At 42.4% G+C, this 14007-nt stretch overlaps 1 protein-coding gene across 11 annotated transcripts in view; it reads left to right on the forward strand.

The window, feature by feature from the left end:
• The window catches only part of ERBB4 (erb-b2 receptor tyrosine kinase 4), a 1095893-nt gene that overhangs the window by 812089 nt on the left and 269797 nt on the right, over positions 1 to 14007 (forward strand). For 10 of the 11 annotated variants that reach the window (XM_039494132.1, XM_039494133.1, XM_039494137.1 and 7 more), the window contains one exon: positions 6326 to 6391. In XM_039494132.1, the coding sequence (XP_039350066.1) occupies positions 6326 to 6391 (66 nt within the window). Of the gene's footprint in view, positions 1 to 4145; positions 4237 to 6325; positions 6392 to 14007 lie in introns of those variants that run through there. The other variant, XM_039494138.1, reaches the window with a different exon arrangement.

Genomic DNA, 14007 nt, shown 5'->3' on the forward strand with positions numbered 1-14007 from the left:
CCCCAGCATGGAGTAGAGCAGTGCTCTTCAGTGGGATCTCTGCTGGCCCACAGAGTGACATGGGCAGATCCATATAATGGACAGATCAACCATCAGCCTACAGGCTGCAGTAGTGATCACAGAAGGGGCATGCAGGTGTCTTATACTCTTCTTCTAGTTATGGGGAAATAGTCATCCTTCATAATCCCCATGCAGGTCCTCAGTACCAGGGGATTTATTTAGTGTATGCACAAACGATTCCATCAGGCTTCCTGGGTCTGCTGTGGAAACAATGGATTATGCTGCCAACTGCAAGGTCAGGTTCCACCGATCCGACTTGCCTGTTGTCAGTCACCTTATTGAAGGATTTGTTAAAGAAGAGACTGAGCCTGGTGAGCAAGTTGGAGCTCAGGAGCAGTCCCCTTTTGAAAAACACTTAGCCCTGGTCTACACTGGGGTGGGGAGGAGAGTCCATCTAAGTTACACAACTTCAGCTATGTGAATAACGTAGCTGAAGTTGACGTACTTAGACCCACTCACTGTGGGGTCTTCACTATGGTGAGTTGACTGCTGCCACTCCCCTGTTGACTCCACCTGCTCCTCTCACCACGGTGGAGTACAGCAGTTGACGGGAGAGCACTCGGGGATCGATTTATCGCGTCTAGACTAGATGCGATAAATCGATCCCGCTGGATCGATCGCTGCCCACCAGTCTGGTGGGTAGTGTAGACATACCCTTAGGGACAGATCCTGAACTTTTGCTCTGTTGAAATTGGTGTTATTACACCAATTTACACCAGCTGAGGATCTGTCCCTTAAACTTTCATGCCTTGTATTTTTTTACGTAGCGACAGAGAGAAAGCAAGTGGTGTGTTTTATAGAAGATGAGCCTTCTATTTTACCCGAATTTTTACTCTCACTCTCTGCAGACATGCCTGTTTTTCCCTAGAGAGGAAACCCTGAAAAGTGTGAATCTCTCCATTAGGTAATTAACTTTCAAATCAATAGCAGAGATCTGGAGACTAACACAAGGCTGGTAGAAAATGTAAAATGATTTTTACTTAACAAAGGAGTGTGAATGAATAAACGCATGACAATAGGAATTGTTAGACAAGGACATGGAAAGCGTTACAGGCTGATAAAGGCAGAACAATTCATCAGAACAATAGTATCTTTAATTCCAGTTAATACCATGCAGCAGTGTTTGAATTATATTTTGATTTTGCTATCAACTGTATCTTTTCATACATAAAACTAAGTAATTTTAGCTGCTTACAAAAACAAAGTGCAGCCCTATTTAAACGTAATGTCATGTTTAAACAATGAAAAGAAAGAGATGAGGCATCTTAAGGCAGAATATATTGGGACCACCCTACACATCTGGGACATTATGGCAAGTTATGGTTGTATGGTTCCGAACTTCCTCATTAAAGCTTAGGGAAATAGTCAATTTCTTTAGTCAAATTTTCAATTAAGGTTTAGTTTATAAGTAGTTTATAAAGGGCTAATAAATTATTCATAGATGTTTTAATCCATAGTTAATCGATTATTTTAAGTTGTTATATAGAGGTTAAAAGATCAATAGGATACTTATAACTATGGCTTATAACTGTGAATAGCACCTGCTACTGAGATGCTTATAAGCATCCATTACATATGCTACTCATATCAGTAACATGCTGATAACATCCATTAGTGATTTATTAACCTTTTATAAATGGAGACTTCATGTAAAGTGAGACCACTTCTTCTCTGAATTCTACTGCATTCTCTTCTTTCCCATTTTCTGGGTGAAAGGAGTCTCCTTAAGGCAGCTATGACAGTTGACAAGGAACTGTGGAGGAACACTGCTCATAGCTTGGGCCTGGGGGAGAACATCAGTTTTCTTCTCTTGTCAGTAACAGCCTTTTGTAGCTTCTTTTCATAATAAAGTCTATCTTGATACAAAGGAAAGCTCTTCTCAGTTATTGGGCTAGTGCAAGGTGGAAGTATCCTTAGGATTTCCCAGTCTAGTGAGCTTCTAATTTCTGTTGGTGGCATTGTCAATTGGTAGAGCAGACGGAGTAAGCTGTTGATAGATATCTCCCACAGGGGTAGCCATGCATTGGAAGAGTATGAAGATTTCCTGCCCCAGCCTCATAATGAAAGACATGTTGCATTAATATTGACCAAAGGGAAATGACTCCTAAAATCATAGAACCATAGGGTTGGAAGTGATCGCAAGGGTCGTCTAGTTTAACCACCAGCCAAGATGCAGGATTCGTTGTTTATAAACCATCCAAGACAAGTAGTCAGTTTTCTTCATGGGATTTGCCAGAACAAAATTACTTTACATGCTCCTCAATGACTCTGGCCTTTCAGCGTTTAGATTAAATACAAATTAAGTACAATTATGCAGTCCTGATTTTTGCCCCTCACTCCTCTTGTGATCAGTGAGTGAAACTTCATTATGTATGCAGAACACCAGTAATATTCTGGAATAGAAATGGAGCTGACATCACTAGATGTCTCCTTCAGACATTTTCATGACTAGGGGCAAAGAAGGGACCACAGATTCAGGCTCCTCTGGAGGCTGCCTTTTCATGTGTCACTTAGGAAACAAAAGTAGATTGGGAAACAGATTTTTTTTTATTGCCTTTGGTAATGAATGACAATTGAGCAGATGGGCAAGGTAACCACTTACAAGGTAAATTGCTTGACAATTTTTTTCTTGGCATCATATATTGATGGCCAGGTTCCAGCTAATTGTTGAGAGCCAACAGTTGATTGCACAGAGAATGTATGTAATGAATGATCAGATCCAGGCTTTCTCTCCCTTGAATAACGCTTGATCCTGCAAGGTGCTCACCACTGACACTTGAGGATGCTCCACATCTTGCAAAATCAATCTCCTAATCTGCAAAGATTAATGGAGAAAATCATAGGAAGGAAGTGTGATTCCTTACCTAATCCACCTTGCTATTAAAAAAAACAAAACACCCCTCCCCAAAACCCCCCATCAAGGATACTTGGCACTCTTCCATGCTTTAACGTTTCTTTATTGAAGTGAGCCTGCAAGGAGTCTCCCAGAGATTCCATCTACTTCTCGCAGGTTTTTGGTTTTTATAAACACGGTGAGTACAATGAAAGGAATTGCCTACTTTATTTCCCAAATCTCTGATCTGAAAAACAGTTCTTCATTGATGGCTCACTGTGAACTTTCTAAAATCTACTCATGTCCATCCAGACCCTTTCTGAAATTCATTGTAGTGTGATACATAGAACTACAGAAGAACAAAAGACTATGCAGACATCTCTGTCCCTGAGGCCTGGTCTACACTGATAGGGGGATCGATCTAAGTTACGCAACTTCAGCTACATGAATAACATAGCTGAAGTGTCTTCACTGTGGTAAGTCGACAGTTGACGCGCCCCCGTTGACTCCGCCTATGCTTCTCGCTCCAGTGGAGTACCGGAGTCGACGGGAGAGTGCTCAGTGGTCAATTTATTGCATCTAGACTAGATGCGATAAATCGACCCCTGCTGGATCGATCGCTGCCCGTCGATCCAGCGCGTAATGTAGACATGCCCTCAGTGAATCAGCAGACTTCTCTGCAGGAAGGTCCATATTTTTGGAGCTGGGGACAAATTTCAAACAGCTGACGTTTGGATGGATTCTTGCAAATCTTTGCTCATATAGATACCTCTTAATCTCATGAGCACTCCAGTGGGACAAGTCTCGTGAGAGAGAGTTCCAGAAATCATATCCTTAGAGGACAACGTTCTTCCCTGAGTTACACTTGTGCAAACAAACCCACTGTAGTCTTTGTAGCTGCATGAGGATAACTGAGGGCAGAATTTAGACCAGTACTTGTTCATGTTGAGAGAGGTCCAAGGTTCTTAACACTAACAACTAAAGAGCAAAATGGACAAGCCACTTTTTTTATTCCCCGTGTATTTGATATCTGACCTTCGAAAGGACTTGTGATAATTTAATTCAAAGATGTGCTGTCTACATGCTCAGCTTCTCATTTTGCCTGTGTAACTGAGAGAAGAGAAAACAATGAAGCAGACACTTTGAGCTCCCAATGAGAGAAAAGAGAGCTGGCAGTCTCCCCCCTGCTCTCTTGTTAAATATATCTCTATTTAAATGCAAATTATTGTCTGACACTGCCAAACAAAGTCATGTAATAGGAAGCAGACAGTCTAGTTAAAGTTCTTTAAAAACGACTTCTGAACATGCTGAATCACGTTTATCTCCAGGATGGAAGGAGCTGGGTGAATGAATTTTTGGTTCCATACCAAGGATCATGTTGGTGCCAAGGAATTTGAGATGCAAAGATTTTTATTCATATGTGGAGCTTTCAAAGATCTCAGCATGCACAGAAGTGTAGGAGGACTCATTGGCTAGGGGTCACCTGTCATGAAGCCTGAAGCTATTGTTATCTCACCACAGATGTCACTATGGCAATGAAAAATCCAGTGGGTACAGTAAATATAGGGTGGGGATAGAAATCAGAAAAGGAGAGGGGAAATGAAATCTCATTCTGAATCTGAGATATACAATTGACAAATGGTCTGTATGTATTCTAAGAGTTCAATAGATATAGTCACAAGACTTCCATTAGCTTTCTCCCTAACCATCTTCTCTAAACTCAATGTGACATTAGGTACAACCTTAAGCATAATCTGCACTGCCTTGGGAATAACTCTGGGAGGTGCTGTGCCACAGAGATACACCTGTGAGTTGGCTTTCCTCACTAGATTCCCCCTCATTCCTGTAACAGCAGCAAATTGCAACTCTCCCTGCATTGGCTCAGATGCATTGGTTAACTAGTGTGGATGTTGTATGTGGAATCAAGACTTTGCCCTCCTGCTCTGTGAGAGTGGGAATAAGTAGGTTTACAATATCCGCTGTGTTTGATATGCAGGATCCAATATCCAAGGGGCATAAGGCAGGTTCTTAATACTCCTTACTCAGTTGGATGGGTCTATGGACTTATTCACCTGACTGAGAGTCTCTTCTGTTAAAAGTTTCCCACGTTTGCTGTTCGCCTCAGCCTCGTTTCTAATTTCCAGTGTTATAAATCAATTTAGATTTATTAGCTTTCTGCACAGGACTCCAGTAGCCTCTTAATAATAATTATCGTTATTACTGATTAAAGTTGCATTATTCATGCCAGATGGAGTCCCCATCCTGTCAGCCAGAATGAGTTTGCATTAGGTAGTTATAATGTGTTTGTGATCTAAATAAACAGATGGCAGAAACTGACAGGAAATTATATGCTGATGATGTCAGCAACAATGCTTTCCAGGCATAATTGCTTTAAATGAACTTCAGTCCAACAAAGAACTGTTACTTTCAACAAGGTAGTTGGCACACACTGTGTAATTATTGTACAATATAATCAATTGTGCCATCAACACTGTATACATGTCAGAGTGGTGAAAGTGGGTTTCAAGAACATAATCCTTAAGACCTTCTGACTTTATGTGAATAAAATACCATATCTTCCCCCAAGCTCTGTTAGCCAAGTAAATAACACTTTTTCTTCGTGGCTAGAACTTCAGGGTTCAGAGTGTTAGCACAGGGATGTGGTCCTGTTTGATCTGTCAACATTCCCAAAGTTTGTGTATACAGAAGAGTATTGCAAGTTAGTGCTATTAACACATTCATGGAAAGGCTCCCATTCACGTCAATGGGCTTCTGGATCACGCTCTAAATGGAAGCTTGCTTAACAGATTTTCTGAGAAATATTTTATGAAGAATGAAAGAGTCCTCAAAAATGAGGATAGGTTGCTTTCAGGAAGAAAAAACCCCAACCTATTTAGCTAATAAAACTGTCCATATCTTTTAACAATGATTTGGCCATGTTTCTTTATTAGTCACTCAGTTGCTTGCCTTTTTCCCCAGAAGTTTGTTTGTTTGTTCATTTGTATTGACTTTTATTTCTGTTATGGGGTTCAGATGTTTTTGTGTGCCATTTCTAGCAGTGGCATCCACCAGTGACGCGAGGCTGGGTGGATCCAGCATAGACCATTATGTTCACTGCTTGGGAGAGTTTACGGTGAAAATATACTTAGATGTTCCCAGTCTGGTTTTCTCCTCTGTAGAGCAGCATCTGTTCTCAAGATCCACAAATTCAATTTATATATTTAAGAAGAGGTAGTAGAGTTAGGAAATTAAAGTGCCAATGTCACGTGCCTCAGCCATAGGGCGGGCTACTTAACTTGACTCTGTTTTGCCAACCCCGGTAAGGCATATAAATCCTCATATCACAACAGTAGTGCCTCCCTTGAGGAATCAGTAGAGGCCCAAGATTGAAGCTGAGTTTCTAACTGATCTTTATTTGTTTTCACCCTGCAGGTGGGCGATGCCACAAGTCCTGCACAGGCCGATGTTGGGGACCCACAGAAAAACACTGCCAGAGCTGTAAGTATGTGAGGACAGGGAAAGAAAGGCGTGGGAATAACTGTAAAAGGGATTCTACGGTTTCCATTTTAAAGGGATATTGTCATCGTCTTTTAAAAATAGTTTTAGCTTTCTAAGTGTCTCTTTGTGCTTTCCCATCTAGCATTTTTCCCCCTGTGTTTCTATTGAAGCTTAAGCCAACAGGCTGCTTCTCTTCTCTGCTTCCCAACGTAGGGCGTTGCTCTGGGGAGTATTAACTGCTACTTCAGAATGCATTGGAGCAAACACAATAACAAGAATGCAAAAGTATGGACTTGATCCTGAAATCCTTAGTGAGGGCCCTATCCTGCAAGAAGCTGAATTGGCTCTAAAATCCTATTAATTTCAATGGGAATTTGAGGATATTTGTCCCCTTGCAGGATTATGCTCTTGATAAGGATCTCAGGATGTGGTCCATTGTATGTAGGTTCTACTTAGATGGCCAATAATGGAGATTGTTTAAAAGAAGTTCTTTCCAGGGGCAACAGGGTCTTCCTAATAATTGGGGATGCCACAAGGCCCTGCCCCCTCTCCCTCCGCAACCCCACCCCTGCCCCTCTTTCCCCCCGAGGCCAGTCCAGAAGCCAGAGCTAGGCTGGGGAGCCGGGGCCCCTCCACCTGCCTGTGGTGTGAGGCCAAAGAGCAGCCCCCAGTCCATGTCCCTGGCCTCAGGGCAGGTGGAGGGTCCGCCACTACACACAGATGCCTGCATGGCTCATACCATGGCCCGGCAGCGGCTCCTCAGCCCCACAGGCACCTCCCTCATGCCAGGCCAGAAACCAGAGCTGGGCCCGGGTAACAGCCGCGTGGGCAGTTCTCGGGAGCCACAGAACCTCCACCTGCCCTGGGCAGGCAGACATGGACACGGGCCCGGGGCTGCTCTCAGGCCCCCTCCACCCTGAGCAGGTGCGGGGTCTGCAGCTCCCCGCAGCTGCCTGGGCTCTTCGTAGGGTTGCCAACTGTGACTGAAGCTATTCCAGGAGATAAATTTCCCCCAACATGACATACTATCATTTTCTTAAAATATCCTATTAAAATCTCCTGGATTCCTTTCAGTGGTCACCAGGAGATCGATGCCGACTCCAGGAGACTCCAGGCCAGTCCTGGAGGTTTGGCAACCCTAGGTCCTTGGGCCACTCTTACCAGGGCCAGGTTCCAGCTTCCAGTCTGGCTGGCGGGTGGGGGGAGGGGGGAACTTTGGGGGAAAAGGAAGGGCAGGGGGGGCAGGCCTGTGCCAAAAAGTGGACGGGCCAGGCCCACCCACATTCAAAAATGGGAAGGCCATGGCCCTGGAGCCCCCCCGGCAGTGGCTATTTAAGACCTAGCAGGTGCAAAAAATGATAACCTATTGTTTCTTTCCACACTCCCCACAAGGAATATCTTTGTTTGGATGTGTGGCTAAATCCTTAGATGTTTCTATTTTATTTAAATATTTATTTTTACTTTGCATTTAAAATTGTATGTGCTCATTGGGTTCCCTCTTCCTAGGAAGTCAACTTTTTCCATACATTTCCACAAGTGAGCCTGTCTTCTATGGTTCCATTTGTGCTCTGGGTCCAAAGGCAGTAGATATGAGCAAAGGACTTGCAAAAATAACCTACCAACACACACATGCACATGATACCTGATTCTATCATCAACAGTCCAATAGTATCCACTTCTGTTTAACTGGCTTCATTAGAAATATCACCACTACTTGCACACATTTAGGACTACCTTCATGCAAGATGTTATAAGAAATTGGAAAATGCTAATTGTTTTACAGGAGAATTTTACAAGAGGAACAAAACTAGTGTTCCAAGATTATTCTAACATTGTCTACAATGAAGAAAGGGCCCAAATGACTACTGTCCCATGCGCTCTGCACTCCACAATACTGCACCAAGATTTGATGTCACTCAGAAACATCTGGATCCAGATGTTTGTGGGTCTCAGCTGACTTCTAACTCCACCGACTTCACGTTCCTAGAGTTTTCTGTTCTGTCTTTGTCCACTGCACTGAGAAGAATCATATTGAGTACCATCAACCATAAGGATTCACCTCTCACATTGCCACACACACAAGGCATGCATGCAGTAGCTGATATCTCCATACTGGTTACTTGCTTCTGGTTTAGAAATGCCTTTGTTGACCCCACTGCCATGGTTCATAATGGTGAAGGCTCTCTGATCACTCTCCAAAGTTAACTTCTTTCCCACAAATGCACAAGCAAAGTCCTCCACTTCAGATGGAATTGACCTATGTCAATAAATGTGTTTTTGGCCCAGCCAGTTTATGGGAACCATTGAATAATGCACCAGGTACAATGGGATTCGAAAGAGCTTGATCTTTGGTCTGCCCTGTAGATCATGCTGGAACACATCTTTCATTTTCTGACAGCCTTTTTGATTGCAACTTAAGAAGTTAGTGCTGAAAAAAGAACTTAAATCAACGTTTCCCACTCAACCACCTGGTGAAAAAGTGGACCTTAGCCGGTCAGGCACTGTTATGCATCCAAGCAAGTTCCTTTCTCTATCCTACATAGGACTGTTTGTCTATCAAATGTATTAGTACCCTAATAGCCTGGATAAAAATCCAGTTTTGGGGGGACTTATCTTTTGAATGTTTGGTTGTTCACCCATCACTATGGGTGATATGGATATGGATAGAGAGCTCTTTAATGTTTTTAAGTAGGTAAATACTAATAGGAACTGTATGATCATGGGAGACTTTAACTTCCCAGATATAGATTGGGAAACAAATGCTAGTAATAATAATAGGGCTCAGCTTTTCCTAGACGTGATAGCTGATGAATTCCTTCATCAAGTAGTTGCTGAACCGACGAGGGGGGATGCCATTTTAGGTCTGATTTTGGTGAGTAACGAGGACCTTGTTGAGGAAATAGTTGTAGGGGACAACCTTGGCTCGAGTGATCATGAGCTAATTCGTTTCAAAATAAATGGAAGGATAAACAAAATTGCATCTGAGACTAAGGTTTACGATTTCAAAAGGGCTAACTTTACTAAATTAAGGCGACTAGTTAGGAAGTGGATTGGACTAACATATTTAGGGATCTAAAGGCGGAAGACGCCTGGGGTTACTTCAGGTTGAAGTTGCAGGAGCTGTCAGAGGCCTGTATCCCGAGAAAGGGAAAACAGTTCGTAGGTAGCAGATTTAGACCGAGCTGGATGAGCAAGCGTCTCAGAGGGGTGATTAAAAAAAAACAGAAAGCGTACAAGGAGTGGAAAATGGGAGGGATCAGCAAAGAAACCTACCTTATTGAGGTCAGAGGGTGTAGGGAAGCAGTGAGAAAGGCAAAGAGCCGGGTGGAGATGGACCTAGCGAAGGGGATTAAAACCAATAGCAAAAGGTTTTTTAGCCATATAAATAGGAAGAAAATCAAGAATGAAGAAGTGGGACTGCTTAAAACTTTAAACGGAGTGGAGATTAGGGATAATCTTGGCATGGCACAATATCTAAACGAATATTTTGCCTCGGTCTTTAATGAGGCTAATGAAGGGCTAAGGAATAGTGGTAGAGGGACTGACGGGAATGAAGACATGGGGGTAGACATTACGGTATCTGAGGTAGAAGCCAAACTTGAACAGCTTAACGGAAGTAAATCAGGGGGCCCGGATAATCTTCATCCTAGAATATTAAGGGAATTGGTGAGTGAAATTGCAAGCCCGTTAGCGATGATTTTTAATAAATCTCTAAACTCGGGGGTTGTACCGTTTGACTGGAGATTAGCTAATATAGTTCCTATTTTCAAGAAGGGGAAAAAAAGTGACCTGGGTAACTAGAGGCCTGTTAGTTTAACATCTGTAGTATGCAAAGTCATGGAAAAAATTTTAAGGAGAGAGTGGTTACGGACCTTGAGGCCGATGGCAACTGGGACAAATTACAGCATGGTTTTACGAAAGGTAGATCGTGCCAAACCAACCTGATTTTCTTCTTTGAGAAAGTAACGGATTTTTTAGACAAGGGAAATGCGGTGGATCTAGTATATCTTGAGTTCAGTAAGGCGTTTGATACGGTACCGCATGAGGAATTACTGGTTAAATTGGAAAAGATGGGGATCGAAATGAAAATCCAGAGGTGGATAAGGAGCTGGTTAAAGGGGAGACTGCAGAGGGTCGTATTGAAGGGTGATCTGTCGGGTTGGAGGGGGGTTACCAGTGGAGTTCCTCAAGGTTCGGTTTTGGGTCCGATTTTATTTAATCTATTTATCGCTGACCTCGGAACCAAAAGTAGGAGTGGGCTGATAAAGTTTGCGGATGACACCAAGTTGGGAGGTATTGCCAATTCGGAGAAGGATCGGGATATCCTCCAGGGAGATTTGGATGACCTTGTAAACTGGAGTATTAGTAACAGGATGAAATTCAATAATGAGAAGTGTAAGGTTATGCATTTAGGGATGACTAACAGGAATTTTAGTTATAAGCTGGGGACACACCAGTTGGAAGTAACGGAAGAGGAGAAGGACCTGGTTGATCGCAGGATGACTATGAGTCGGCAATGTGATGTGGCCGTTAAAAAAGCTAATGCAGTCTTGGGATGCATTAGGCGAGGTATTTCTAGTAGAGATAAGGAGGTGCTAGTCCCGTTATATAAGGCGTTGGTGAGACCTCATTTGGAGTATTGTGTGCAGTTTTGGTCTCCCGTGTTTAAGAAGGATGAATTCAAACTGGAACAGGTACAAAGAAGGGCCACTAGAATGATCCGAGGAATGGCAAGCCTGTCGTATGAAAGGAGACTTGAGGAGCTCGGTTTGTTTTCCTTAACCAAAAGAAGGATAAGAGGAGATATGATTGCACTCTTTAAATATATCAGAGGGATAAATACCAGGAGAGGAATTATTTCAGCTCAGTGCTAATGTGGACACGAGGACAAACGGATATAAATTGTCAGTCAGGAAATTTAGGCTTGAAATTAGACAAAGGTTTCTAACCATCAGAGGAGTGCAATTCTGGAACAGCCTACTGAGGGAAACAGTGGGGGCGAAGGACCTCCATGACTTTAAGATTAAGCTGGATAAGTTTATGGACGGGATGGTATGATAGGATAACGGGTTTAGTCAATAGGTCAATAACGTGCCACACTGGTAATTAGTACAAAGGGTCAATGTTGGGATATTGTTAGCCTTTTCCAGAGGGTCTGGCTGGAGAGTCTTGCCCACATGCTCGGGGTTCAGCTGATCGCCATATTTGGGGTCGGGAAGGAATTTTCCTCCAGGGTAGATTGGCAGTGGCCCTGGAGGTTTTTCACCTTCCTCCGAAGCATGGGGCAGGGGTCGCTTGCTGGTGGATTATCTGCTACTTGAAGTCTTTAAATCATGATTTGGAGCATTCAACAGCAGAGTCAAGGGAGAGAATTAGTTCAGGAGTGGGTGGATCGGCTTATGTGGCCTGCATCTTGCAGGAGGTCAGACTAGATGATCATAATGGTCCCTTCTGATCTTGAATTCTATGATTCTATGATTCTAACCCCAAAACAGATTACTATAATTTCACTGTAGCTACAACCTTGGGTCCTGATCCCTGCAAAGAAATGCTCTAACTCTGCATAGTGTGGGGTCTTATTAATTTCAATAGGACTTGATGTGGCTGCAGAAGTTCGTGTTGCAGGATGCCAGCCCTATAACTCAACTACAAAGCAGAGCTGCTTTGAGATAAGTAAATTGATTTGGTGGATTAATGTAGTAATGCCAGGGAGAGAGAAATTTATCTGCAATGTTGCTCTGAAGTTGGAAGCTTAGCAGAGCTATACAGTAGGTTTACTATTTGGAGAGACAACCATCTTTCTCTTTACAAGGACTGAGCAAACATATCTGAACACTAGGGACAGGCCAAGGCATAAAAGTGGCTACCAAAATAATAAACGATGAAAAAGGGAAAGTTATCTAGGCTCCAGAAAGATCTAATTTGAAATAGCAAGTGTAGACCCTTTTATCTTTAAGCACAGTATCAGGATAGCTCCCTGCAGTGTCTGATTATCAGGGACTGCAGTTATTTTATCTTTCACACTTCTCTATCCCCTATGACCTAATGTGATCATTGGTAAGCACTTGTTTTCTAAGGAAAATATTGTTGCATATTAAACTGGCGATGGGGACTTTTAAAAAACCTTTTATGCATTTTACACTAATATGGGCATTTATTGCTTGACTTTTGTTTAATCATAGAAATACACACTTAGGGACCCAAATCAAAAACCAGAAAACAACTAACACCACACTGTTATTACTTTGATCTCTGCTTAAAAAAAGCACTTGAATTTTCAGTCTGATAGATGTTATTTTTGGATGCCACTCATCCCATTCCCAGTTTGTCTCACACATATTTTATGTACCCTAAGCTAGTATATTTGAGAATACCCATATTTCAGATGTATGCAGGAAGACGCTTCAAAAAGCATTACATCTTCAAGCCTAACTATTTTGTTCCTGGAAACAGAACTCAAGGAGGGCATATCTGCATTTTAATAATTTCATTTTTTTAATTGAGTCGCTAAAGCAAAAACCCTAATGAGCCCCCCTCCCAAGTTAAGATTTAGATTATTTTCCAAAAAAAGGGATAAAACAAAAAGATCTTAATCCTTGTCTTTCATTTCAAATTACACCAGGGGGAAAAGCAACAGGATAGTTTTGTTCTTGAATGAATATCATCCACCTAGTCTACTTCTTGTCTTGCCTTCCAGCTGTTTATATCTCTCTATCTTTAAGTGTCTGGTACACCACCTGTATCTATATAAATGTAACACATCCATTTACATGTTTAAGAGGACAATTAATAGGAAATTATAGATAAACTGTTGTCATTAATAGGTAAAGAAGGGATAATTTCCAGATGCTGTATTGTGCAATTAATTCATTTTCTTAACACTGAAAATGTTAGTAGATATTAGCAGCAACAAACATTTTCAAAAATAGCTATGGATTCTGGGTGCCTCAATTTCAGGGGAACCAATTTAGCATGGCAAGTCTGATTTTCAATAAGCACTGAGCCCCCATCAAACTAAAAAAAACCCAAACCCTTTTATAGTGAGACACTCCAAAATCTGGGCATTCAAAAATCACTATTCACTTTTGAAAGCCTTTCCTTATTTTTATTGTCCTATCTACTCTTGATGTCTGTGTTGTATTCTTCCCACGTGAAAGGAAATTGGAACTGCTGTAAACTGAATACACTATTTTATGAGCTGTGTGTGTCAGGATGGCACTGTCCCTTTAAGAAGGAGTAGAGACAGTGCACCTGTGGCAGGTCAGCTGACCCCACCTGAGCTTAAAAGAGGGCACCTGCAGTTAGATAGGGAGAGACCCATTGAGGTGAGCCTGAGAGACCATGAAGAAAGGAGAAAGAGCATGGACATGTGGCTCTCATTGCCTGCTCCCTGGAAATAGGGAGCCCTGGAGAAACTAGGACTGCCAGAGTTTCCTGCAAGGGAAGACGAAAGCAACCTGAGGACTCTAGGGGGAAAACCCCATGGAAGCTGTAGCCCAGGATGAGTTGAGGAACTTTGTTTTTGTTGATTTGACTCAAGTTTGGACAATAAAACTGTATAAAAGAGACTGGAGGAGTGGCAGAGAGTCCTTAGCATGTTGGGGAGAAGCCCTGCC

Source organism: Mauremys reevesii, linkage group 11, assembly GCF_016161935.1.
Source record: "Mauremys reevesii isolate NIE-2019 linkage group 11, ASM1616193v1, whole genome shotgun sequence".
Classification (NCBI taxonomy): domain Eukaryota; kingdom Metazoa; phylum Chordata; order Testudines; family Geoemydidae; genus Mauremys; species Mauremys reevesii.